Raw genomic sequence first — 27337 nt, forward strand, 5'->3', positions numbered from 1 at the left:
TACAACTGAGCAACAATAATAAAACCATCTCCACTGCTCAGAGACAACTTTTTACAACTTTTAGCTTTTTTCCTTAAACTTAGATATTTACTTTCTACTCAGAACTGTACTATTCCGTCCAATCTCTAAACATGTGTGTTGAGAGAGTTTTGTCACGTCCACCATGGAAGTACTTCTTGCACTCAGTCAAGCTGTTGTGCAGCAACTCCATGGCCGCATTTTCACCTACACCAGGGATCAGCTGATTGTGCTGAGGCCGGCCCACCTGGCAATCAGTACAGCGGATATTCCTGCAGAAATCTGGAGAAGGACATATAGGGGATGCAGAGGAGGTGTGAAATAACAAGGGAAGAAAGGCATGCACAGACAACAGTGACTGGAGAAGGGGTAATATAAGTTGTGTCTCCCCTTTCTCACCATGGGCAACGTGAAGTCAGTGAAAGGACAACAGCATTAGCCAGGATCAGAGGGAGTTCCAGGAATGTAGTGTCATGTGCTTTACTGAAACATGGCTGCACCAGGATGTTCCCAGCCACATGATATACCCTATCCTATTCCATCCTAAATGAAAAGAAGAGGGCTTTTAAAGCAGGCAATAAGGAGAGGAGGGCTATACAAGGCAAGCTGAAGGTGAAGATCAGGGTGGTCAAAGGGGATTACAGGAGGAAGCTGGAGCTGAAACTTCAGCAAAACAAAATGCGGGAGGCGTGTTGTCACTGTAGATCAGCTAATGTTGAGGAAGTACTTACTTTAACTCAAATCACTTCCACTTCCCAAATCAAATGATTTGATGTTTCACTCCAGTCGAGGGGAAATAGGAGCGCAACATAAAAGCTGATGGAGGTTTCTGCCCCGGTGGAAGCAGCGTATTGTCAGGAAGTGAAGTCATTTATTACTTACTGAAGTGTTAGAAGCAACAACTTCAGGGTGAACCAAGGCCAAAACTATAATCAGAAGAAGGTCTCTCCCAGAAAGTGCTAACTAACCCGAGGTGAAAACAAAGGAAACTAAAGACACCAACTAAGCCTGGCTCCCTAAGGTAAAGAAAAACAGGAGGAAACAGATCAAAAATAAATGACAGTTCACCCCTACAGCTTCAGTGCTATTTACAAGAAAGTGAATTCATCTATTTACATCCCCCAAAACAAAACCCAAATCTATTTCATACTCACAGCGGCACTGGGCCTGATCAAAAGTCACAGTTGACCAAACTAACTCACAGAACTAACACTCAATCAGACTGGGGGCCGGGACAGAACCGAGCTGCTGCTGTCAGCTCTGTCACCACAGCACAGGACAAACCATGGGGTTTGAAATGCTGGATATTGTGAAGCAGCCGACCAGCAGCCACCACTTCCCCGGCCAAGCCCATGCATCCAGCCAATCAGGAGGGACCTAGAGGGGGAACACACGAAGCTCCTCACAGACAAAGAGCACTCACTCTCACATAAAAAAAACAGTAACAGTAAAACCACAGTCATACAAGAGACACCAGATCAGATGAAGACACAAAGTGGCTCCTTAATGAAAACTGTACAGCAGCTGTAGTTTCACAAGTCTTCCTCTCTGAGCCTCTTCCTCTTTGCTCTACAGTTTCTCTGACGTCCTCTGGACTTTAACTTGAAGTCAAATCAAGGCGACAGAAGCTCGTATGGTTCCTGCTGCTGTGTGACAGCTGATGAATAAACAGAACATCAGGACTGATGTTTCTGCAAAACTGTTCAGTGACATGTGAACATCATCTGTCAGATTTATTCATCTAACATGTCACAGACTGAGACACTGTGGAGCAAAGTGACACACATGAAGCTCATTTTAGTGAGGACTGTGTGTGTGTGTGTGTGTGGCTTAGACGTTGTCCTGTTAGCAGAGGAAGTCTAGTGAAGCTACAGCTCCTTTATAGTTTTCATGAAGGAGCCTCTTTGTGTCTTCTTCTTATTTGCTGTGACATTAGTTTGTGCAGCTTCAGAGTCACAGACTCAAAGTGTCTCACACCACAACTCAGATCGAATGAAGAAAACAAATGATGAAATCTTTTCTCCATGTCTCCTCCCTGCTCCGTGTAATTACAAGATAAAGACTCCACTTCCTGTTTCTCTGTGAATGTGCGTCCATACATACAAGCCTCCATTTGAACACAATCATGAAACAGTCTGTGTATGAGAGCCATGTAATCTCCATGTCTGCATGCTGACAGAGAACGTGCTGGTCTGACCCCCCTCCCTCTTTCAGGGTGGAGCCTGCTGGAGTCCAGTGGTTGAGACCAGGTCTGAGGAAGTGTAAGTGTGTTTTTCATTGACTCATGAAAACAAAGCAGCACATTCAACCATCTTCAAACTGTCACATCACTGATGTCATGAGTCATCATCAGACTGTCAATAACTGATCAGATGATAGATCAATAACTGCAGCTGTGTCTCCTTCTCTCCATCAGATTCCTGTGAACTCACACTCGACACAAACACAGTGAACACAAACATCAAACTGTCTGACGACAACAGGAAGATGACACGTGTGGAGGAGGATCAGTCGTATCCTGATCATCCAGACAGATTTGACCAGTGTCCTCAGCTGCTGTGTAGAACTGGTCTGACTGGTCGCTGTTACTGGGAGGTCGAGTGCAGAGGAGTGGTTTATATATCAGTGAGTTACAGAGGAATCAGAAGAAGAGGAGTCAGTGAAGACTGTTGGTTTGGATGGAACGATCAGTCCTGGAGTCTGATCCGCTCTGATGATTTTTATTCAGTCTGTCACAACTACAGAGAAACATATATCTCCTCCTCCTCCTCTTCCTCCTCCTCCTCTGTCTTTGACAGAGTAGCAGTGTATGTGGACTGTCCTGCTGGCTCTCTGTCCTTCTACAGAGTCTCCTCTGACTCACTGATCCACCTCCGAACCTTCAACACCACCTTCACTCAGCCTCTGTATCCTGGGTTTGGGTTTAGGTTCTGGTCCACTCCTGGTTCCTCAGTGTCTCTGTGTTGAGTGTAGCAGAGAGAGCCTCTCATGAACTGAGAGAATAACTGGTTTTTGTTTCTGTCCCAGTCTCTAAAGCTGCTGGAAGACTTGTTAACGGTTTTGAGGCCCTGGTTTTTAATCCTCAGGTGACTCAGTGAAGTTTGAAGTCCAACACCCAAAGTGAAACCTCAAAGGCTCTGAGGGAAACTTGTCAAACTGTCTTTGAGTGAGTTAGAAAGCTCCTGACTCCCCTGAAGAGTCTGATCACATGTAGCTTCCTGTCTTTGAACCATAAACTCTTTATATACAGTCATTGTTTGGAACACAGAGAAAATCTGTAGGAAGTCTACAATTTTAACCCAGAATGGCTTTTCTAATGTACATTCCCATATACAGTGCAGGACAGTTCCTACCTTTGTTTTACATTTGCAGCATAAATTGTCATTAGTTTCATTCTCTAAAGTCTAGTTGGGGTGTGATAGTATCTATGTACTGCAGGAAAATCAGACTTACCAAAAGGTTCCTGTTCAGGCAGCCACAGGCAGTGACTCTGTATGAGCACATATACCCCTCCTTTTGTGGCAACTGTGCAACTAACTATGGTAAAGAAAATGAAGTTAAAGCTTGTCATCAGCTGAAAAAACAGGTCATGGACGTTACTCATAAAGGCACTGTTAAAGTGTCCAAGAACCATGGCTCTCTTCCAGTCCTGATGGGATCAATGACTCATGTGCTCCTGGAAATAAAATGTCCAGAGCCAACCCAGCCCTCACTCTCTGAGCAGCTTACTCAGAAATGCAGTGATATCAAACCAGTAGATGGAGAGCTGCGGCTGCAGAAAACTACACATGCAAGTGCAGCTTACAGTGTTTTGCACAGGTCTAGCTACACTTCTGATCTGGACACCCAGTGAGCATGTTTCCTTCACAGCGGTATGATGAGGTGTTTGTGACTGAGCTAGTAAAGCACTTAAGAGGTTGTTACTTCTCACCTATGCTACCTCAGCTTGAAAACATACGCAACATGATTCCAACAGGATATTTCACTGCACATAAAAAGTAAAAACATTCACATACCTGCATGTCATATTTAAAAATCTGATGACATTAAATGTTGCAAGTGGCTAAATATTTTTTTCCATCTTTCAAGGTCATGTTCCAAACAAATTCAATGTAAACACTAAAGTTGGGCAGCAAATAATGATGTTTTTCATTATCGATTAATCTGCCAATTATTATCTGAATTGCCAGTTGTTCTGGTGATGTCTTTTTCTGTTTACTTAATGACAGTTTATTGTAATGAAGGACTAAATTAATAAGTTATAAGTAAAGTAATAAGTAATAAGCTGGAATCATAATTTTTTCTTGGTCAAAAACTAGAATATGACTACACCATGTATGGTCAATGCACAAAATTGAGGACATAGTTGAAAACTGACATTGTTACATTTATTCTTTGTTGTCATGACAACGGAACAAGTTTGAAGCAGTGACAGAGCAGATCCACAGACAGAGCAGCCTTGGAGACTCTGCTCTGTGGAAAGTAGCTTAAGTTTGTCCAAAAAGTTGCTACATGTTTTGTGAATAATCCTGATTAAACAGATCAATCGTTTATCAAAATAGTTGGTGATTAATCAATCAATTGTTGCAGCTCTACATTAGAGGTGATAAAGTTTCATTGTTACTGATGGCATGAAATGTAGTTTATATCATGTTAACAAAATGCATTATATTCACATTCTGTACAAAATAGTCAAAACTAATTCAAAGTAACATTAAAGATTCATTGTCAGTGATGGAGCTAAATGTAAATGTTTATATCATGTAAACTGAATGAAGAAGTATTCACATTCTGTACAACAAATGTTCATATAAAATCCATAACTCTTTCTCTACCTTCTCTTGTACCCATCAGTTTTTTATGGTGCACACATGCACATTTGGGTCATCCACTAATCAGAAGACTGGTGGTTCGATTCCTGGCTCCTTCAGCCCCAAACTGAGACTGACAGAAAAGTGTAGTATGCATTGAAAAAACCCTGAATGAATGAATGAATGAGTGAATGGCTGCATGTGGTTTGTAGTGTAAAGTGTTTTGAGTGGTCAATAAGAAAAGTATGGAGTTATCACTCAGTTTTAGTGAGTAGTTCAGTGTTACATTGTGCCATGAAACCAGCCAATCACAGACTTGGAGAAACTAATCCTGATTGGCTGTGTCATGGCACACTGTGCAGAGGTGAGTGCACTCAGAGCAGAGATGTTGAGAGAGCAAAGGAGAGAGAACAACTCACTAAAACAGTGACAGACATCAACCACTGTGCAACTATGTGGGTTTCAGCAAACAGGAAAATACATTTATTGAGCACAGAATAGACTTTTGTTTGCTAGGGTTAAGTTATTCTTATTAAGTTATTTTCTCTTCAAAGCATCATTTGTGTATATTATTCTCTGTGCTCAGAAAGACCCACTGCCTGCTCAGGAATGAGGAACAAAATAACTCCATAGAAAAGTGATATGTAAGTGTGGTCCATTTACTAGTCCATGCTAAATGAGTTTGAATCATGAATGAGGTCCTCCCTTAAATTGACAAGAGCAGCACATCCTCTTAAAATCTTGTCTATTTTAGGAGCCATGGTAACAGAAACTACCTGTGACAGTATTTTGGAAACTTTCAAACGGCAGATTGCTCTTTAACATGAATTCTCACATGTCCAGTTTGTCTAGTGCTTGTCACCTGTTCCTCAGTTAGCTGTTTTTTTTTTTTTAAAGAAGGCATTACCAATTTCACCTTTCTCTCAAACATCAAGTCTTTTAAGGTAAAGCCTCTGTCTGCCATGACCTCATCTCCAGGCATTAAGTAGTCCAACATGGCTGAGTCCATGGTGATGAATTTGCCACTGCATCGTCCTCCATAAGCTGCAGAGACAAACATGATTAGTCCGCAGGGGGCAACAGCTACCAGATATTTCACAGTGTTGTGTGAATAATAATGGCTGTATGATTCCCCTCTTGAATCAAGGCTTTTGGGTTTTTGTAAAAGGCTCTTCCTTCTAGTGTTGAAACAAGAATGTTCAATGATTCCAGTGTAGAGCAAAGCATCTGCATCACTTTGAAGCATAAAGTAGCCGATCTCATCACACTGAGTCATCTTATCCTGCACATCTTTTCTGCAGGTGTCTGGCAGTTATCCTGATCCTGTTGTGCAGGGTCTTCCCACTGTGTATGCACCACTGTGGGTCATGGGGGGTTGCAGAACTGCTGCTCTGGTCTGAGGCAGCTGAGGGGGCATTCACTGAGCAGTCGGACAAACACAAAAGTATGGCCGAGGTCACACATTAGGAGAGTAAACACTGTATACAAGCAAGAACGACGTGTCACATGTTATGTCCAATAGAGGGCAGCAAACATACATGTTATATAGAGCAGTAGATAACTGCCAGTGGTGATAGAAATACTCAGATTTTGTGCTTCCACAATGTAGAAATACTCTGTTAAAAGTACAAGTACTGCATTCAACATTTTGCTTGAGTAGAAGCACAAAAGTACTGAAGTATCAAAATATACTTACAGTACCTGTAGTATCTGAAGTTCCATATGCTGTGTGACTTCATGGGTTGGTATGTTTAGATAGGGGGCTCCAGGTCAAAAGGTCTAGGTGTCATTGGGAGATGTGTGACTCCCTCATCTTATGTAATGAAGCCCTTTTTTATTTATGGACCATATGTTTTGTCTCAGGTTCATGAAGACAACCAACTCATATCGGCAGAGAGTAAGAGCTACTAGCCCACGCTAGTCTGTGTTTCTCACTGCTTGGATTGGAGTGCAGGGTGTAGGACGCAGGACACGAACATTTCCATCAAAGACTGTTGATGTTTGACACAAGAAGTTTGTGACAAAATCTTCTGTTTCTTTATTGTGGCACCAAACAACGGCACAAGTTGAACCCGAGCTCATTTGGTTTTGATGATATTCACATTTATAAGTTGTCTAATTAATGCTATGGTAGCTCCACAGCAGGCAGGAGGCACTAAAGCAGAAACACAAACCCAGCAACCGGAAGAAGCCATCTGTCATGTTAGCACCCACTGGCTCCTGAGGAAACAAGTGAATAGTTGTTGAAGTCATGGTCGACATTGCTGCTTGTTTTTTGCCATATCACTGGGCTATAGGCCTCACTGAGTGTTGAGTTATAATGTTTTACACTGGAATTAAAATTCCTTTATTAATGTAAATGCTCAGATTTACTCAGAACTTTTGCACAAAGTTGAACTTTAAATTTCATTTGAATGTTTGAATGAAAAATGCTGCTAAAAGTTCTGAGAGGGAAACAACTGCCAAGGCAGTTTATTGGCACCAGTGGTGTGTAGTGACTTTTACAGATGGTCACCACACGTCAGATAACTACAAAAATATGAGCCAGACTAAAACAAACCTTTTCATGACAGCAGCAAATCAAACCTCTCTTAAACTCAGGTCCTGTCCTGTCTCATGGTTTTGTGCTGTCTGTCCTTCCTGTGCTGAAAGTCTCTCTCCTCCGTCTTGCTGCTCTGTCTGCACATCTTCTCCTTCCTGTCTGAACAAGTTTTAGGATTATTCTTGAGCCTGTGGATGAAGGCATCAAGAGAATGAGGTCATGAGATACAGTTACAGAACAGTAGGAAATGTCCAATGAGGGGACAACATCCTTCTGAGAGAGCTGTGACCAACAGATAAAGGGGCTAGTGTGATGAGCATGAGGAATGGACCTGCTACTATATATCTGAGTGTATTTCTGTGTGTTCTTTAGTCTTGTGCCCTGCAGAGACAAATTCAGATCTTTTATGCAAATAAAGGATCTTTAAACTTGGACCCTCTTCTCCGGGTGATTTTTCCTACCACAAATTTAGTGAACAGGATTGGAAACGAGCAAAAATGAAGAAAAACAACTTTTCAGCACAGTCTCACTGAAGGACGGCAGCTCTTCCCACAGACGGACAGTGGCCACTATAAAAAGGTGAGCAGCCTTTTGCTTATTTTTTCCGTCTGGGGGAAGGTTCTTTGATGATACTGGTAAGACCATAATTTCAAAATCTGGCTCTCCAAACAAAGAGCTAAAATGAAGAGAAAAGGTTACAAATATGGGTGAATGAGTGAATGCACATGAAAGAAAAGACAGGTCTGCACAGGTAGCAACCGGTTCAGGACATGAAATGTTTTTGCTGCAGATACCTCTGTGAGCAGAGAGTGAGGGACTGTAGCCACCGAAGATAATAAAGGAAGCTGCAGTAGGCTTCTCCGTCCATGGAGTCTGGTATAATTAGGGTGTAGATAAGTCCTCAGGCTGGGGTGAGCCTGTGAAAAGGGATTAAAAAAACCTGCTCCTCCTTCCACAGCCATTTACCAAGGTGGACACAGCTTAACACACCGTCAGCGCACACAGCTACACTACAGGCCGACTGCTGCACAAACACCACAGACAGTGGTGTCACAGACACACACAGATCCACATTAATAGGTGCAGGCCCTGCAATGCAAACTCCCACGTGTCTGAAAATGCTGGAAATCCTGTTTAAATGTAAACTTGTTTTCTGCTCATGTGACAGGAAATAAAAATCAGTCTCTTTCAAGAATAAAACCACTTTCAAGATGTGAAGATTTGTGGTTAGAGGAAGATTTTACAAGTGTTGTCTGAAACACTGATCAATGCATCAACTTTGACCAAACTGTGATGAAGAGTCTCAAACAAACAGAGCCACTCTGTCCCAGGACGCTGTTCACTGTCACTCTGTTGTTGGTCTTCAGCTCTGCAGCCACCTTTGACCTCTGCTCGTCCCTGGAGATCATGAAGGCGTTGGGCGGCTTCTTGATATATGGCCGCCCTTCATCCTGCTGCTCTCGTGCTTTCTCTTTTTATGGGAAAACAGAACTAACAGAAGAAGAGCGTCACCACTGTGACTGTGAGGAGAGAAGTATTTTAGGAACAAGCAGCATCTTGGTAGACAAATAACACTCACCTGAAGCTGTGAGACATGAAATAGAAGGTGAGTGTGATTTGATGAGGACTCTGGCTTTGTTGTGGTCTTCCAGCTCCAGATCCTGAGCCAGTCAGGATGACTTACTGTGACATGGCGGTGTTGGGTGGAGGAGCAGCAGGAGCAACAGGAAGGCCGTGCACCACCTCGCCATTCCTACATGACATCAACATCAGACACATTCATTAGAGAACAGAAAAAGTGTGTTTGAAGATACACACAGAGGCTCACACATGTGCACACTCGTGTGTTTGTCTGCTTTTGTGTTTGTGTGTGTTACTGACATTATTCCAGTAGGAACCAGGTTCTCCTTCACACCGTCAGGGAGCCTCACCACTGGCACGTTGTTATTCTGGAGACATAAAACAGGTGATTGGACGAGCTGCATCATCATCTGTGTCACCTGTCCAGCAGGTGTCAGTGTGGCTCCTTTAAGAAGAATGATTGTTGTATTTATGAATATTAATGACACTCATGTGCCCAGCGCTTCACTCTGCACTGTGCTTACAAGCAGCACTGTGAGCATTAGTGAGATATCTGTGTGTGTGTCTTCACACTTCTGACAGACTCACACCACTAGTTTATCTTCACATTGTGTAGAAACACACGTGAACTTGTGAAAAGACGCCTGAAGCAGTGTGATCCTTTTATAGCCTCACATCAAACTGTTGATTCTGCTTCAGGCTGTCACACATTACTTATTACTCACTGAAAAAATAATGACTGTAGTAACAACTCAACCACAGAGAGAACTGACATTAACATGTTGGAGTTCAGTCACAGATTCGCTGGATTTTATGATTTTTATAACTGATTTTTCTGTCTTTAAACACAATGTTGATAGTTGCGGTTTTTATTGATTCAAACATTACTGATGACAAAATGTGTCACTGATAAACTTTACAGAAAATAACAACATATCAGTCAATAATCAATCAATAACCCATCAGATGATTCAGATGATAAACTGCAGCTTTGTCTTGTTCTCTCCATCTGATTCCTGTGAACTGGAACTGGACACAAACACAGTGAACAGAGAACTGAAAGTGTCTGACAACAACAGGAAGGTGACACGTGTGACAGAGGATCAGTCAGATCCTGATCATCCACACAGATTTAACTACTGGTCTCAGCTGCTCTGTAGAACTGGTAGGATATCAAATGTGTGTAAAAAATTAATTTCCTCATCAGAGCTTTATGGTCCATCTGGTAAGGATTCTTACTGTCTGTTAATCATTGACCTCAGCTGTTGATTCCAAAGGTCAGAGCTGCTCTGTGATCAGATTTCCCTGAAGAAATCTTCAGTTGAAGATGAACACAGAGAGCTGCACTTTAATTTCACCTTCTCTCATCAGCTTCATGCAGATTATTTCCTCCATCAGAAGGTAACGTAACCAACAGCTTTCATCATGTTTGTGTCAGTGGCTGTTCACCTGATCTGAGAACAGCACAGATGCTGGTAGCAGCGATGTGTTGTTTTGTTGATTGTATTGGTGAAAAGGAATGAAACAGAAGAAGTAAGAGACTTCAGCCTGTTGGTAAATCAGAAACACCTGTGTGATGTGATGCTGCACTAAATGTTGTTGTGTTGACACGACTTCAAATGTTTGAATCTGTGGTTCATATGAAGTCACTGCTCTGTGCCGCTGCTGGAAGTTTCTAATATTTAGTCTCCTTCATCTTCATGTACATGAGGAGAGAAATGAATAGAAACAGCTGCACATTGAAATGTAATCCAGTTCATCAGCATCATGAAAATGACCACAGACTGAATCCAATTCAGTTTGACAAAGATTAGATTTATTACACTGCTGTATTTTCAGTCATAGTGGTCTCATGTACATCCACTTCCTCTGGCTGCTGTTAAAATGAGTCACATCAATATGAACTTGTGGTGTTTGAACCAATACATTAGACTTTCTGTATTTTTTAACCATTGTGGTAATTTACGAATGAATAATTTAATATGTAAAGTTGTAAATATATGACTGAAATTTATGAAACATAATGTCACTGAGACTGGTGATAAAGGGTTATGATACAATGACAGAAGATTTAAATCATCAAAGTATGATTGTTAGTTCTCTTTAGTGTCGACCAGTAACAGTGAACTCCGTGTTGGAACAGATGTTTTACAGTCAGTGACTTTGTTGATCATAAAACTCTGAAAATGTGCTGCTGGCAAGTTTTTGTTGAAGCCATGAACTGTGTGTGCCATTCATTTTATTGTTGACGTTTTGTGGCAGTGTCAAAGGTCACTACCTTCAGTCACTGTGAAAAATGATGCACATTAACAAGCAGTGTGATTCAGTGAGTGAGGGACGTTCACCGTCCACAGTCCAGGAAAAAGAGTCTGAGGTTGTTCACAGGTCAACAGGAAATAAAAAGTCATCTAATTTTCACAGAAACACAAACACTGTTGAAATCATGAAATAAATTCAGTTATTCAACCAGGCTGAGAGCTGCAGCAACACAATCAGCATCTCCATACTACAACACTATAAAATGTTTTATATATAATATACAGAATCGATCACTGTAATCCCAGGAAATCCTATTTCTGGAATAATGGAGAATCTTTTTCAGTTTATCTGTAGATTGTGTTTGACAGATTTTACTCACTCACTGTCTCAGTTCTTCATTGTTCCTGGAGATGATGTTATTAATGTGAACCATAAAGGTTTACAGCTCTTTTAATGCAGCCACACAGTCATTGAAACTTCAGTACTAACATCCTCGTCCTCCAACACTGGTTAAAGTGCAAAAGTCAAAGATAAGACATAAAATTGAAAAGTCGACTCCAGCACCAATAAAAGTAGAAGATCAGGTACATGTACAACCCTGTTTCCAAAAAAGTTGGAACACTGAGTAAAATGTAAATAAAAACAGAATCTGATGATGTGCAAATCATGTAAACACATATTTAACTGAAAATAGAACAAAGACAACATATCAAATGTTGAAATACTGAAATATTATTGTTTTATGAAAAATATTTCATCAATTTAAATTTGATGCAGCAGCACGTTTTAAAAAAGTTGGGACAGGGCAACAAAAGACTTGAAAAGTTGTGTAATGCTACAAAAAAACACCTGTTTGAATATCTCACAACTAATAAGGTTAATTGTCAACTGGTCAGTAGATGATTGGGTATAAAAAGAGGCTGCAGAGAGGCAGAGTCTCTGTGCAGCGAAGATGGGGAGAGGTTCACCACTCTGTGAAAGACTGTGTGGGCAAGTAGTGCAACAGTTTAAGAATCATGTTCCTCAATGTAAAACTGCAAAGAATTTGTGAATTTCAGCCTCTACGGTTCATGATATCATTAAAAGATTCTGAGAATCCAGAGAAATCTCTGTGTGCAAGGAACAAGGCTGAAAACCAGTACTGGATGGTCATGACCTTCAGGTCCTCAGGCAGCACTGCATTAAAAACAGACATAATTCTTATAGTGGAAATCACTGCATGGGCTCAGGAACACTTCTGAAAACCATTGTCTGTGAACACAGTTCATCACTGCTCCACAAATGCAGGTTGAAACTCTACCATGCAAAGAAGAAACCACATCTAAACATGATCCAGAAACGTCACCAACTTCTCTGGGCCCGAGCTCATTTAAGATCTTTGATGATTGTTACTCCTTTTAACTGATACATACTGACTATCACTGATAAACACTGACTATTGCTCCCTACCACTGATCCATAGTGACTATTTCTCCCTATCACTGATCAGTACTGAACATGTCATGTTGTTGTCAGGACTTTACTGAGACTTTATTGATTATTGATTCCACATTTTTGGATCAATGTCAGATCCAATCAGTTGATCTCAGGCCTTCTGTGTGTCAGTGGATGTCAATGTTGGTCCATCCTGTGTGAGCTGGGCTGCTCTTCACTTCACTGCAGCTTCATGACTCCATCTAGTGGACTGATGGTAGAAGTACAGCAGCTTCCTCCTCCTCACACTGCTGACTGAATACAGCTGACACTGATATGAACCAGAGAAGAAGAGTCAGTCAGTGGAGCTGATATTTTTACAGGAGAAATGATGTCAATTTCAGTTGATGTGCAGATGAATGATGTGTGTTTCTCTCCATATGAAGGTAGAAAGTGTGTGTGAGCTGATGTGGATGTGAATCCAGCAGCATGGATCAGTGTGAGGACAGAGAGGAGGGAGCCCCTCCCTCTAAAATCACTCCATGTGGGGACCATGAGAGCCAGACCAGAGCTCAGAGGTGAGATGAGGATCTCTAACTGTCCATGACTCTTCTCCATGTCAGAGCTCAGCACTCACATCACTGCTCCATCATTTAGATTTCAGACAATCTGTTGATCAAAGGTCAGAATTTCAAACTGACACAAAGTCTTTTCACACTAAAAATGAGTTGTTGTGTTTATTCAAAGACTGAACATATTTTTCATCAGTTTTTATTCAACATGCACATTAATCAGTTGTGTTGTTGTTTCAGGATCCAGCAGCAGAGACCAGACTCTCCTGAACCCAGCTGTCTGTCTTTAAAGAGCAACCTGTCGAAGGATGTTATCACTGACTTTAAAGAAGGACGTCCATCAGCTGATCAGATGTAAGCTGTAACTGACAGTAAAACTCATGTTATTGTAGAAAAGAAGCAGTTTGTACGACGTGTTGTTGAACCAGGTCTGAAATCAGAGTGTTTCTGTCTGTTGTGAACGTCCACACTGGAAGGTGGAGGTCAAACTGCGGCCGTCACTGCGGGGGGGGACGTGATGTGGTTTAAATATGGAGATAACGTCTGCCATGTTCAGACAGTCTGTCCTGGAAGACATTCACAGTGTTGACTAGGGCTGAACAATCAATCCAAATATGATCCAAATCACAATATGGCCAAGTGCAACATCCAAATCACCGGAGCTGCAGTTTTTCTGATGTAGGTAAAATGTGTCACAACGTTGTTGTGCATTGTTGTCCATAAGTGTTGTGGTGCTACACAGACGCCCCGACCTAAAAATCATATTTTCCAGACGTAAAGGAACATGTTTGTTTGGTACAAGCCCCAACAAAAATCACATCATCATCATTTTTACAAATATCATGAAGTGTTGACCTCAGTTGTTCACATGAAAAGTGACAGAAATATTTTTGTGTGAAGAGAGAAAGTCCCAAAGTCAAACCCGCCTACTTTCTCACCTGCACACAGCTGACCAATCAGTGAGGGAGGTGGATGTAGAGGATTATATTTCATAGTAGGCACAAGAACTGCCTGTCTGCTTGTTGGCTGCCTTTAGGTTTCCCACGAGGGTCGCCTCCCGTCCCGTATAATACAGGATCATCCCTTATTTGAAGGAAAAATGCTGTGTCCCATATTGAATAAATACGGGACGCAGCATTTTTGTTCCACATCCTGTGCTGTGAACAAAGTGATGTCAAGTCAAACTACTGGACTGAAGAAGTTCATCAAAGAGCAGTCAACTGACCAGCTCTGTTTGCTGTGAGAAAATACATGTATGGTGCCTTTTATACATAAAAGTAACCTGACAGCAAGGTGCACCGATGGCTCACCTGGTAGAGGGCAGTTCTTAAACCCTTATATTTAATGGCAGTGGTCCAGGTTCGAGTCCGACCCGAGGCTCTTTGCTGCATGTCATCTGCTTTCCTCTCTGATACTAATTGTAAAGCTGAGGTACACTGCTTTTGTTGTTACCCTTGATATTGTTGGGTTATAACTAGGGTTGCACATCTCTCTGTGATGAACGATTCAATATGAATCTAGATACACAGGTTACGATTTGATTCAAAAACGATATCCTTTTATTACAGACCGATTCAATACGAATCGATTCCATACAGTGTAATACAGGCCGGAGTCAGTTATAGTCAGTCAGTTATAGTTTGAACCCGCTGACACAGTGAAGGTCATTAAATAATCTATAAAATAATAAGGCAGTTGTTGTGAGCGGATGGCAGGCTGGTGAACTGCAGTCAGGATGAGACACTGCTGGCTCACACATCACAGAAACTATCACAAAGAAGCTAAATGACTTAAATTAAAATAACCGAAGAAACTGTTACGGAGGAAGTTATGAAAAATCATATCGACGTCTTAGTGAATCCAGTTATGCGGCGAATATATCGATTAAAAACAATTACATTCCTGAAAAAAGTGTAAGAAGTGACAAATAAATGCGGCAAAAAAAAAATCACAAAATGAATGAACCTTGATGTGTGTAGAAGAAAACTCACCTTTGTGTCGTTTATTCACTTTTCACACTAACTTGTTCTTGTCCTGACGACACTAGCAGTAACCTAGTAACCATCCTCGTTCCCGAGACACAGCGGGACCGTGGATAGAGCGCACGTACACAGTAGTGACGTCACTTAGAGAAAAAAGACTTTTCTGGGCTTTTTCTGATCTTTGAAAAACCTTTACACAGATTAAAACCCCATGCCTTAAAAATATACATTAGAAAGATTGATATTTGGCTGTGTGCACAGCTGGAGGTGTCCTGTTAAAAGTTTTACAGGCCTCTCTTTTACTATTGCAGTCTATGGGAAAAATGCTTTTTGGGCCGCAGGGGGATTTTTCTCTGCAATAATACCTGCTAATATCAGCTAGGCAGCTACAGCATTTCACGGGCAGCCGCCAACCGATTCAAAGTCTCGCGATACCCGATCCATGACTCTATAACCGATTCACCTAGGAATTCATTGATAATTCGTATCGATTGAGGAGGCTGCTACCAATGCAGCTGTATCTCTCACTTGTTGAACCGAATATCCGGTTGCATCGGTTTATCGTTCACAACCCTGGGTGCCTTGCTTCAGGGCTCTTCAGAAGTGTTGAGTGAGGGAGGGAGAGCTGTATGGAGGGTTGGTGAGAGCTGTTGGGAATAAACCAAACTGCTGAAGCCAAACACTGAGCTGGAAGCTACAAACAGCTGCAGACTGAGCTGTTGATTCTCAGTGGGATCAGCAGGACTAGTAAACCTTTACCTCTACAGGGAGTGGTCTGATTCACTGTTCACATCCAAACATCACTTCATGGACCTTCAGCTTGTGTCTGTCTCTGTGTGGACAGACACAATGTGAACTCATTCTTCATGATTCCTCCACAGAGTGGACCAGGAGAGCTCAGAGGTTCCCAGTGGTCAGTCTGCCCAGCAGCATCAAACACACCTGGACTCCATATTTATGGTCTGTGCATGTACAACAACTACTTTCACATCTGCTCACAATCATCTCCATGCTGCACTGTTAGACCAGTGAATTGTCAGTCTGTCCAACATGGATCTGATGTTTGACTCCATGGTCTTAGTTCGATGCTGTCACTCATGTAGTTTCCTGTTCCAGCTGCTGGAGGAGAACATGGTCAGTTTTGTGAAGAAAGAGCTTAAGAAGATCCAGACGGTTCTGAGTACAGATCACCCAGAATTCTTAGAGAGCCAGATGGAGGATGAGGAGGTGTTGGACGGTGAGGATGAAGAGCAGAGGAGCATCAGAGAGGCATTTGTGAAGATCACGGTGAACTTCCTGAGGAGGATGAAGCTGGAGGAGCTGGCTGACTGTCTGCAGAGCAGTAAGAGGATTTCTCTAAAGATTCAACATGATGGAGAAATGAGACATTTACTAATGTGTGCATATATGTCTTATTCTTTATGGGAATTAAAATGTTTGATTTTCTTTATGAATCTTATTTCTTTTATGCTAATTCAGGAAACTTTGCTCCACTGTGTCGACATAAACTTAAATCTGAGCTGAAGAAGAAGTTCCAGTGTTTGTTTGAGGGGATCTCTAAAGCAGGAAAACCAAACCATCTGAATCAGATCTACACAGAGCTCTTCATCACAGAGGGAGGGGCTGGAGAGGTCAATGATGAACATGAGGTCAGACGGATTGAGACAGCATCCAGGAAACCAGACAGACCAGAAACAACCATCAGACTAGAAGACATCTTTAAAGCCTCACCTGGAAGAGATGGACCAATCAGAACAGTGATGACAAAGGGAGTGGCTGGCATTGGGAAAACAGTCTTAACACAGAAGTTCACTCTGGACTGGGCTGAAGACAAAGCCAACCAGGACATACACTTCACATTTCCCTTCACCTTCAGAGAGCTGAATGTGCTGAAAGAGAAAAAGTTCAGCTTGGTGGAACTTGTTCATCACTTCTTCACTCAAACCAAAGAAGCAGGAATCTGCAGGTTTGATCAGTTCCAGGTTGTGTTCATCTTGGACGGTCTGGATGAGTGTCGACCTCCTCTGGACTTCCACAACACTGAGATCCTGACTGATGTCACAGAGTCCACCTCAGTGCACGTGCTGCTGACAAACCTCATCAGGGGGAAACTGCTTCCCTCTGCTCGCCTCTGGATAACCACACGACCTGCAGCAGCCAATCAGATCCCTCCTGAGTGTGTTGACATGGTGACAGAGGTCAGAGGGTTCACGGACCCACAGAAGGAGGAGTACTTCAGGAAGAGGTTCAGAGATGAGGAGCAGGCCAACAGGATCATCTCCCACATCAAGACATCACGAACCCTCCACATCATGTGCCACATCCCAGTCTTCTGCTGGATCACTGTTACAGTTCTGGAGGATGTGTTGAAGACCAGAGAGGGAGGACAGCTGCCCAAGACCCTGACTCAGATGTACATCCACTTCCTGGTGGTTCAGTCCAAACTGAAGAAGGTCAAGTATGATGGAGGAGCTGAGACAGATCCACACTGGAGTCCAGAGACCAGGAAGATAATCAAGTCCCTGGGAAAACTGGCTTTTGAGCAGCTGCAGAAAGGAAACCTGATCTTCTATGAATCAGACCTGACAGAGTGTGGCATCGATATCACAGCAGCCTCAGTGTATTCAGGAGTGTTCACACAAATCTTTAAAGAGGAGAATGGGCTGTACCAGGACAAGGTGTTCTGCTTCGTCCATCTGAGTGTTCAGGAGTTTCTGGCTGCTCTTCATGTCCACATGACCTTCATCAACTCTGGAGTCAATCTGATGTCAGGGAAGAAATCAACCTCAATGAAGTCTGAAAGACGAAAAGTCCAATCTACAGAGAGAAACTTCTACCCAAGAGCTGTGGACAAGGTCTTACAGAGTCCAAATGGACACCTGGACTTGTTCCTCCGCTTCCTTCTGGGTCTTTCACTGCAGACCAATCAGACTCTCCTACGAGGTCTGATGACACAGACAGGAAGTGGCTCACAGACCAATCAGAAAACAGTCCAGTACATCAAGAAGAAGATCGGTGAGAATCTGTCTGTAGAGAAAAGTATCAACCTGTTCCACTGTCTGAATGAACTGAATGATGGTTCTCTAGTGGAGCAGATCCAACAGTCCCTGAGATCAGGACGTATCTCCACAGATAAACTGTCTCCTGCTCAGTGGTCAGCTCTGGTCTTCATCTTACTGTCATCAGAAGAAGATCTGGACGTGTTTGACCTGAAGAAATACTCTGCTTCAGAAGAGGCTCTTCTGAGGCTGCTGCCAGTGGTCAAAGCCTCTAACAAAGCTGTGTAAGTGTAGAGATAGCTGGATTTATTCATCTTTATGTAAAGATACTTCTATCTGTTCAACAGCAGAGGAAATAAATTCCTCTCTTCTTTAATTCCTTGTTATCATCTCTTCAGACTGAGTCACTGTAACCTCTCAGAGAGAAGCTGTGAAGCTCTGTCCTCAGTCATCAGCTCCCAGTCCTCTAGTCTGAGAGATCTGGACCTGAGTAACAACAACCTGCAGGATTCAGGAGTGAAGCTGCTGTCTGCTGGACTGGAGAGTCCACACTGTACACTGGAAACTCTCAGGTCTGAATTCATCAACTTGTTTATCCGATGATTGTTTAACAGACCACCAAGTGTTGACAGAGGGTTCCTGTGTGTTGTTTTGTGTGTCTGCAGTCTGTCAGGCTGTCTGATCACAGAGGAAGGCTGTGCTTCTCTAGCCTCAGCTCTGAGATCCAACCCCTCCCATCTCAGAGAGCTGGACCTGAGCTACAATCATCCAGGAGGCTCAGCAGTGAAGCAGCTGTCTGCTGGACTGGAGGATCCAGACTGGAGACTGGACTCTCTCAGGTATGGACAGACACTGTCTGATAGAGGAGAAGAGCTGGAGACATTTCCTCTGTCACAGCTGATGATAGATTTGTTTCTTTGCTTTAGCAGAACAATCCCAGAGACTTTTGTTATGTTACCCGATGAGGAACCAGGGGATGAGGGGAAGTAACAAAATGAAAAGTTTCATAAAGGGAGGGGCCACACCTGAGAAGGAGAGAGAGCAACAACACAAGACCACACCAGACCCACAACATTAGGGTCGTAACACTGTAGAGACCTGTTCAGTGTTAATGCACTAATAACAACTGAGCAACAATAATAAAACCAACAGCTCAGAGACATGAATCTCCCAGTGTCTGCAAACAGGGAGGAAATGAAATAGAATTCACTCAGGTCACACCATCATGTCTCTTTCTTCTAAAACATTGATGATCAATAATCACCTGAACCTCTCTGAGATCCTGATCTTGTGATTATGAGATCTGTTGTATTTAGGTTACAGTAAATACAGATGTAATAACTATACAGAGGCTTCCAGCTGTCCAGCTGAAAACCACAAGAGTGTCCTCCTATCACGAATGAGCCCATAGGTCGTCTGTCAGCAGGTTATTATAACTCATAGTTGGGTTTTGTTGCTAGGCAACATCGAGTGGTATTAATAATCATGACAGGAGCAAAGGGAAAAGCACGTTGATGTAGTTTATAGAGCGACAAAGTCCTTGTCAGGAGGAGGTTGGGGTGGATGGATGGGTCAACAAAACACAGGAATATCACACAGGAAAGCTGTGTTCGATTCCTGTGTGGAAGTAGCAGTTTATGTTGTTTCTATTATCCATGACTGTTCTTTGTTATTATTGTAACCATGACAACAAAGATCAGCTAACGCTGAGAAAGTACTTATTTGAACCCAAATCAGTTCCACTTCCCAAATCAAATCACTTGATGTTTTGCTCAAGGGGGAGGGGAAATAGGAGCGCAACATAAAAGTTGAACGAGGTGGGACAAGGGACCTAGAGGTGGGACAGAAGAAGCTCCTCACAGACAAAGAGCACTCACTCTCACACAAAAAATCAGTCACAGTCACACCACAGTCATACAAGAGAGGAAACTGGACTGACCTTTATTATAGTAACCATGGCAACGGAGGTAGGGACAGCTGCCGCTGCAGGAGCACTATTTCAGGAGACACTCCTATGGGTAGCATCAGAGGGTTGTTGTCGTTCAGGTTGGAGGACTGGTTAAAAAACCTCATTGTTGTGAACAGTTGAATAATTAGTGTTTTTGAGTGAATGTTTTGAACATGAAACAGCTGTTTTCAGTCTCTGTGTCTTGCTGCCCAAACAAATCTGACACCAGATCAGATGAAGACACAAAGTGGCTCCTTAATGAAAACTGTACAGCAGCTGTAGTTTCACTAGTCTTCCTCTCTGAGCCTCTTCCTCTTTGCTCTACAGTTTCTCTGACTTCCTCTGGACTTTAAGTCAAATCAAAATGTGGCGACAGAAGCTCGTATGGTTCCTGCTGCTGTGTGACAGCTGATGAATAAACAGAACATCAGGTCTGATGTTTCTGCAAAACTGTTCAGTGACATGTGAACATCATCTGTCAGATTTATTCATCTAACATGTCACAGACTGAGACACTGTGGAGCAAAGTGACACACATGAAGCTCATTTTAGTGAGGACTGTGTGTGTGTGTGTGTGTGTGTGTGTGTGTGTGTGTGTGTGTGTGTGTGTGTGTGTGTGTGTGTGTGTTTGTGTGTGCCTCAGACGTTGTCCTGTAAGAAGAGGAAGTCTAGTGAAGCTACAGCTCCTTTATAGTTTTCATGAAGGAGCCTCTTTGTGTCTTCTTCTTATTTGCTGTGACATTAGTTTGTGCAGCTTCAGAGTCACAGACTCAAAGTGTCTCACACCACAACTGAGATCAAATGGAGAAAACAAATGATGAAATCTTTTCTCCATGTCTCCTCCCTGCTCCATGTAATTACAAGATAAAGACTCCACTTCCTGTTTCTCTGTGAATGTCCATCCATACATACAAGCCTCCATTTGAACACAATCATGAAACAATGTGTGTATGAGAGCCATGTAATGTCCATGTCTGCATGTTGAGAGAAGCTGCTGGTCTGACCCCCCTCCTCCTTTCAGGGTGGAGCCTGCTGGAGTCCAGTGGTTGAGACCAGGTCTGAGGAAGTGTAAGTGTGTTTTTCATTGACACATGAAAACAAAGCAGCACATTCAACCATCTTCAAACTGTCACATCACTGATGTCATGAGTCATCATCAGACTGTCAGTAACTGATCAGATGATAGATCAATAACTGCAGATGTGTCTTGTTCTCTCCATCAGATTCCTGTGAACTCACACTCGACACAAACACAGTGAACACAAAGATCAAAATGTCTGACAACAACAGGAAGATGACTCATGTGGAGGAGTATCAGTCGTATCCTGATCATCCAGACAGATTTGACCACTGGGCTCAGCTGCTGTGTGGAACTGGTCTGACTGGTCGCTGTTACTGGGAGGTGGAGTGGAGTGGAAGGGTTTATATATCAGTGAGTTACAGAGGAATCAGAAGAAGAGGAAACAGTACGGACTGTGTGTTTGGAGGGAACCATCAGTCCTGGAGTCTGAACTGCTGTGATGGCTTTTACTATGTTTGGCACAATAACATAAGAACAGATATCTCCTCCTCCTCCCCCTCCCCTCCCCCCTCAGTCTCTCACAGAGTAGCAGTGTATGTGGACTGTCCTGCTGGCACTCTGTCCTTCTACAGAGTCTCCTCTGACTCACTGATCCACCTCCACACCTTCAACACCACCTTCACTCAGCCTCTGTATCCTGGGTTTGGACTCTGGTCGTCTGGTTCCTCAGTGTCTCTGTGCTGAGTGTAGCTGAGAGATATTGTGAAGCAGCCGACCAGCAGCCACCACTTCCCCGGCCAGGCCCATGCATCCAGCCAATCAGGAGGGACCTAGAGGTACACTGTCATACAAGAGAGAAAACAATGTCCCAGGTGAAGGTGTTCCAAGTACCTCTGGGTCACAAGTGAGGGTAGGATGAAGTGGGAGATCAACAGGCGGATCAGTGCAGCGTCAGCAGTGATGCAGACCTTGTACCAGACCATTGTGTGAAGAGGGAACTGAGCCAGAAGGCAAAGCTCTTAAATCACCAGTCAATCTTCATTCCAACCTTCACCTATGGCCATGAGCTTTGGGTAGTGACTAAAAGAATGACATTGTGGATATAAGCCTTATATTAGCCTTAGAGATAAGGTGAGGAGCTCTGACATCCGCAGGGAGCTCTGAATAGAGCCGCTGTTCCTTCATGTCAAAAGGAGCCAGCTGAGGTGGTCTGGGCATCTGGTAAGGATGCCTCCTTCCCAAGCTTTCCAGCTTTCCAGCTTCTCCTGGATCCCACAGGAGGAAATGCAAAGCGTTACTGGGGAGAGAGATGCCTGGAATTATCTGTTTAACCTGCTGCCATTGTGAGAAAATCAAGAAAAAAATCAAGAAATTCTAGTGCACCTTAACAGCAACCAAACAGAAATGACACTTTATCAATACCTGGCAATAATACCCATTTTCCCTTTAAAATAAAGAAAAATACAAAATCACTGATGATGTAAATTAGGTCATTATAAGTCAATCAACAGTATATCCAGTGAAACAAATTAGACTACACCACTGGTTGTTTTTAAACGTTTGTGTAGTCAAACTACAACTGAACATCTTTTCTGTGATCAGTTTCTGATCTTTATCTGACTCTTTACTCCTAAAAGGAACAGAAAGACCAGTTTTCTTACCAAACCTTGACCCTGAAGTAACATCAGTAGGTGAACTCTGCCTAACTACAACTTTAAGAAATAGTAACTGGTATATATGCTCATTGTTTAAGGAGATATTACTAGCACCCCTAGTGTTGTATCCTACTGGTCTAGATTTGTTGATAACATGAATTGGAAAAATGTCTGGACTTTTCCTTACAAATATCTTCTTACCAATAAGGCAAGGGAAGTTTCTTTTAGGATTATACACAGATATTTTCCTGTGAATTATTATCTTGAATTTAAAAAAGAAAACCAATGTTAACTGCTCATTGTGTGAAATGTACCCAGAAACAATGCTACACCTGTTCTGGCATACATATACTATCAAATTCTGGAAAGATATTTCCCGATTTATTGTTGACAACACTGATGTTGACTTTTCTCTTCACTTGGAAAATGTATTGTTTGGTGTTTTTAACAACAATAATTATAAATTTAAAGAATTATATCATCAGCGTTGCCAGACCCATTTTCCAGGGGCATGTGCCCCAGTATAGCTCTGCTGTGCCCCAGTAAAATTTCCTTATCACATTTCAGAAACAGTAATGTCTTTGGCACTGCAGAATAACCATATACGACAGATGCGTCGGTCGAGGCAGACGAGCCCGGTTCTGTTGGAGGTTTCTTCCTGTTAAAAGGGAGTTTTTCCTCCCCCCTGTTGCCAAGCGCTTGCTCTTTGTGGGAACTGTTAGGTCTTGACCTTACCCTGTAAAGTGCCTTGAGATAATGTATGTTATGATTTGGCGCTATACAAATAAAATTGAATTGAATTGAATGCGTCCAAATCGCACCCATTCATCTCTATTAAATTGCTGGCAGAATACTCATCACACAACTGACATAAGTATATCATGTGAAACCACACGATTTGAGCTTCCCAACAGTTGCTACCCACTAGTGGCTGTGATAAATGGTTTGTGATAAAATTAACATAAATGAATTCACATCAAATTTAATCATATTCTGCATACAGCTATGCATCCATCTCCACACCAATGTAGCTTACATGATGTAGTAATTTCAGTACATGATATATTTTTACAAATTATTGCTAAGACATACAGTAGGCTATTCCACTATCATGATATTTATGTTTCCAGATTCCAGACAATCCAAAAACGTTTCATTCCCTCTCTGCCCCTTTCCTGTCACTCTCTACTGTCCTGTCATATAAAGGCAAAAATGCCCAAAAGAATATCTTAGAAAAATAAGAAAGCTGCAAAAACTGTGGATTTGTGCTCATTGTTCAATATTTTTTATGTAGGTCTCTCCCCCTGGCTCTATTATTGTTGTTTTCTATTTATTAATGAGGATGTATTAATTCTGTTTTTGTAATTGTCTGTGTGTCTGTATTAATGTTTACTCTGTTGTGAAATGATGCCCAATAAAGATGTTGACAGAAACAAAGACTCCTTCCTCCTCCTCCTGTTTCCAGGTTGAAGTTTAGTCTCATTTTGAACCAACATTGTGATGCAGATTATTTTCTCCTCTGATCACCATGGTCTCAGTTGATGTAAAGTTACTGATCAAGCGAATCACTTAGTTTGAGTAAGTTACAGATGACACAGATCAGTCAACATCAATCACTATAGAATGTTTGTCTGATATGTCATCTATATTTATGACCGTCTGTCTGATCCGTTTCATCTATATGTATGACTGTCTGTCGGATCTGTTTCATTTATATCTATGACTGTCTGATCTGTTTCAACAACAGCAACAGCAAAGCAACCACAGTAACATTAACAATGACTAACCATATCCACCTTTATAGTCACTGTATAGTCATCAATCATTAGACGATCCGTATGTGTGTGTATGAGAGGAAGGGTAGGTGTGTGTGTATGTATGCTCCTGCCACCCCAGCAGGGCAGACCTCCGCCTGCCGTGCCCGCCCATTATTCCGACCCCAGTGACCCTGCAGGACAAATGGGGGAAGGAGGGCGGACAGAGTCCCCACCCCCCCGCCGGGAAGCCAAGCCCGGGGGGATAGAGAATAGCAGGCCCCCCTGCCCAGCCCCAAACCCAATCCCCCAAATTCACCGGTAGGGCCCAGAGCACGGCCCAGATCCCCAACTGGCCCGCCACACACAAGAGGTGTCTGCCCACCCCCACCAGGGCCACCCCCGACATCCCCACAATGGATCTTCTCCCCCCACACGGCAGGCTCCCCGCACAGTCCACACGGGACCAGAGACAGATAGACAGGGGGGTCCCTTGAGCCACCCTTGCCCCACCCACTGTCTGGTGTGGGTGCAAAGTCTGTATGTGTGGGTGTGCATGTGTGAGTGAGTGAGTGAGTGAGTTGGGTGTGGGTGACTATGGTGCATTAAAATTGGGGAAGCAGTCAGAACATGGGTGTCCCACCGCTAGTAGGCAGTTGAGTCCTACCCGCCCTTCCCTACCCCCAAGGCCCTAGTGTCATATGGCTTGTGGACAGTGTGGATGACTAAGGTGTATTAAAATTGTGGGAGCAGTCGGGGCATGGGTACTCCACCGCTGGTAGATGGCAGAGTCTCACCTGCCCTATCCCGCCGCTCAAGGCCTTAGTGTCATGTGATATCTAATATGCAATTAAAATTGAGGAGCAGCGCGACAACAATAGCAGGGCCAGTGGGCAGTCCTGTCCCCCAACCTGCCCCATCCCCGCACCACCCCTCAGAGCCCTAGTGTCATGTGGAATGTGGTATGTGGTACAGGAGAGCAACAAGGGCAGGTGAGGCATGCCCACCCCCACAGTGGCCAGATCCCCAACTGCCCCCAATTCAGTCCCTGCCCCTGCCCGGCCAGCAGGGAGCCAAACTGGGGCGCCCAGGGATGCCTCCAGGCAGCCCAAGCGGTAGGACCACCACCCCCACAGGTGCAAGTGGGAGGAGCACAAACCTGTTGCGCATGGCGAGACCCCAGTTAGGGGCCCAGAATGGGACATCCAGACCCACCGACGAATAGGGAGCTGGTCTGGCCAAGCAGGTCGACCCCTCCCCCCCAGACCCCCTCAAGCAGGGAGGCAGTTGGAGTCTGGGTTGATGAGTAAGTCTTTTTCCCATTTGAGAGTTGGGAGCAAGAGAGTTGACTCTGATTCGGCTAATCTTACATAAATTCTAGAGATTAGTTTTTGGGATGGAAGTTTTTAGAAGTTTGCTATTGTTGGTGGGAGTTCTAGGTCTAATTGCTTGGTGTTAACTCTTTGTATTACAGCCTTAGCCGTCTCCCAGAGAACACAAGGAGAGATGCCGGGCAGGTCGTTTGTTTCAGAAAAAGTTGTCCACTCTTTTTGGAAGAAATCAATAAACTCCATGTCCGTAAGTAATGATGTGTTCAATCTCCAGTGTCTAATTGGAGGTGTGCATATTTTCCCGATGACTGTCATAGTGACTGGTGCATTGTCGCTGATTGTGATAGAGAGAATTTGTGTATCAGATATATCCTTCATGAAAGAGTTGCTGGTTAGGAAAAAGTCTAAACAGGAGTAAGAGTGGTGAACTAGTGAGAAGAAGGTGTATTCTTTGAGCATGGGGTGACAAGAGCGCCAAGCATCGCACAGACCAAAATCGTTCATATATTGTTTTATTGTTTCAGATGATTGGCAGTTACGTTAACTAGCTGCTCTACTAAGTCGGTCAAATTCTGGATTAAGTACCAAGTTGAAGTCCCCTCCCACAATAAGTGCTGTGTCTGAGTGTGCTGAAATTGCAGTGAAGAAGCGGTGAAAGAAGGATGTGTCATCTGTAATGTTGTTAGTCTTTTTGTTTGTGAGCTAATTCCATGCACATTCCAAGTGACAAAGCGTAATGAATTCATGCTAAACTAACTTGTGGCTATTGAATATAATCTAAAGTTTGAATGGAGAGATGTGTGCACGTGTGTGTGTGTGTGTGTGCATGTGTACGTGCGTGTATGCCTAAGTGCGTGCGTGTTGAATGTGTTGGGCAGCTTTCATGTAGAGTGTTTTTAAGCATCAGTGTGGATATGTTACAACAACAACAGTAATAACAACAACAATAATAACAACAGTAAAACTTAAGACATATGAGATGGGAGGTAGTAAGGAGAAACAGGTATTCCAACATTAGCAGTCTGTAAACAAAACTACATCAATGTGAGGCGTGCGCTAGTAGTCTATATTAAATGCCCATAACTTTAGTTTTGTTTATTAAGCTACATTGTATTGCCTTAGTCAGGGATTGCCTTTTAAGAAGAGGTGACTTCAGTAGAGCCAAGGAGTGATTTCCTGGTCACAAAACAATTGGCCATTAACATAAAGTTTATCCGCTGTGATGATGGCCTGGGATCCCTCGGCGATAAACTTTCTCCTGATGGGAAACAGGGATTTGCGGCGCTCCAGGATTTCCTTTGGGACCAGTGCCAGTCAGGTGTCAAAGCTGGTTAGTTTGTTATCGATGGACACAAATCCTGGAGACATTAGGGGAGAAGACAAAAAGGACTTAGCTGGACTGACGAGGAGCGACAGTACCAGTGTTACAAAGAGCTTCACAACAAACACAC

General features: G+C 43.1%; 2 protein-coding genes across 3 annotated transcripts in view; one reads left to right on the top strand and one right to left on the bottom strand.

Moving 5' to 3' along the window:
• The window catches only part of LOC139609607 (NLR family CARD domain-containing protein 3-like), a 30346-nt gene extending 6136 nt beyond the window's left edge, over positions 1-24210 (top strand). The window contains exons 3-10 of one of the 2 annotated variants that reach the window (XM_071464444.1): positions 13437-13550; positions 16060-16138; positions 16295-16520; positions 16658-18461; positions 18576-18749; positions 18843-19016; positions 21147-21193; positions 21349-24210. In XM_071464444.1, the coding sequence (XP_071320545.1) occupies positions 13437-13550; positions 16060-16138; positions 16295-16520; positions 16658-18461; positions 18576-18749; positions 18843-19016; positions 21147-21193; positions 21349-21890 (3160 nt within the window). In that variant the 3' untranslated portion in view covers positions 21891-24210. Of the gene's footprint in view, positions 1-2232; positions 2280-2434; positions 4853-13436; positions 13551-16059; positions 16139-16294; positions 16521-16657; positions 18462-18575; positions 18750-18842; positions 19017-21146; positions 21194-21348 lie in introns of those variants that run through there. The other variant, XM_071464445.1, reaches the window with a different exon arrangement.
• A 2062-nt stretch (positions 24211-26272) lies between these two features.
• The window catches only part of LOC139609600 (NACHT, LRR and PYD domains-containing protein 12-like), a 144710-nt gene continuing 143645 nt past the window's right edge, over positions 26273-27337 (bottom strand). The window contains exon 14 of the transcript XR_011685275.1: positions 26273-27244. The gene's annotated coding sequence lies outside the window, so the exon portion shown is untranslated. The remainder of the gene's footprint in view (positions 27245-27337) is intronic.

The sequence above is a fragment of the Trachinotus anak genome, unplaced genomic scaffold (genome assembly GCF_046630095.1).
Source record: "Trachinotus anak isolate AG129_WGS33_773 ecotype Australia unplaced genomic scaffold, CSIRO_AGI_Tana_v1 ptg000026l, whole genome shotgun sequence".
Lineage (NCBI taxonomy): Eukaryota > Metazoa > Chordata > Actinopteri > Carangiformes > Carangidae > Trachinotus > Trachinotus anak.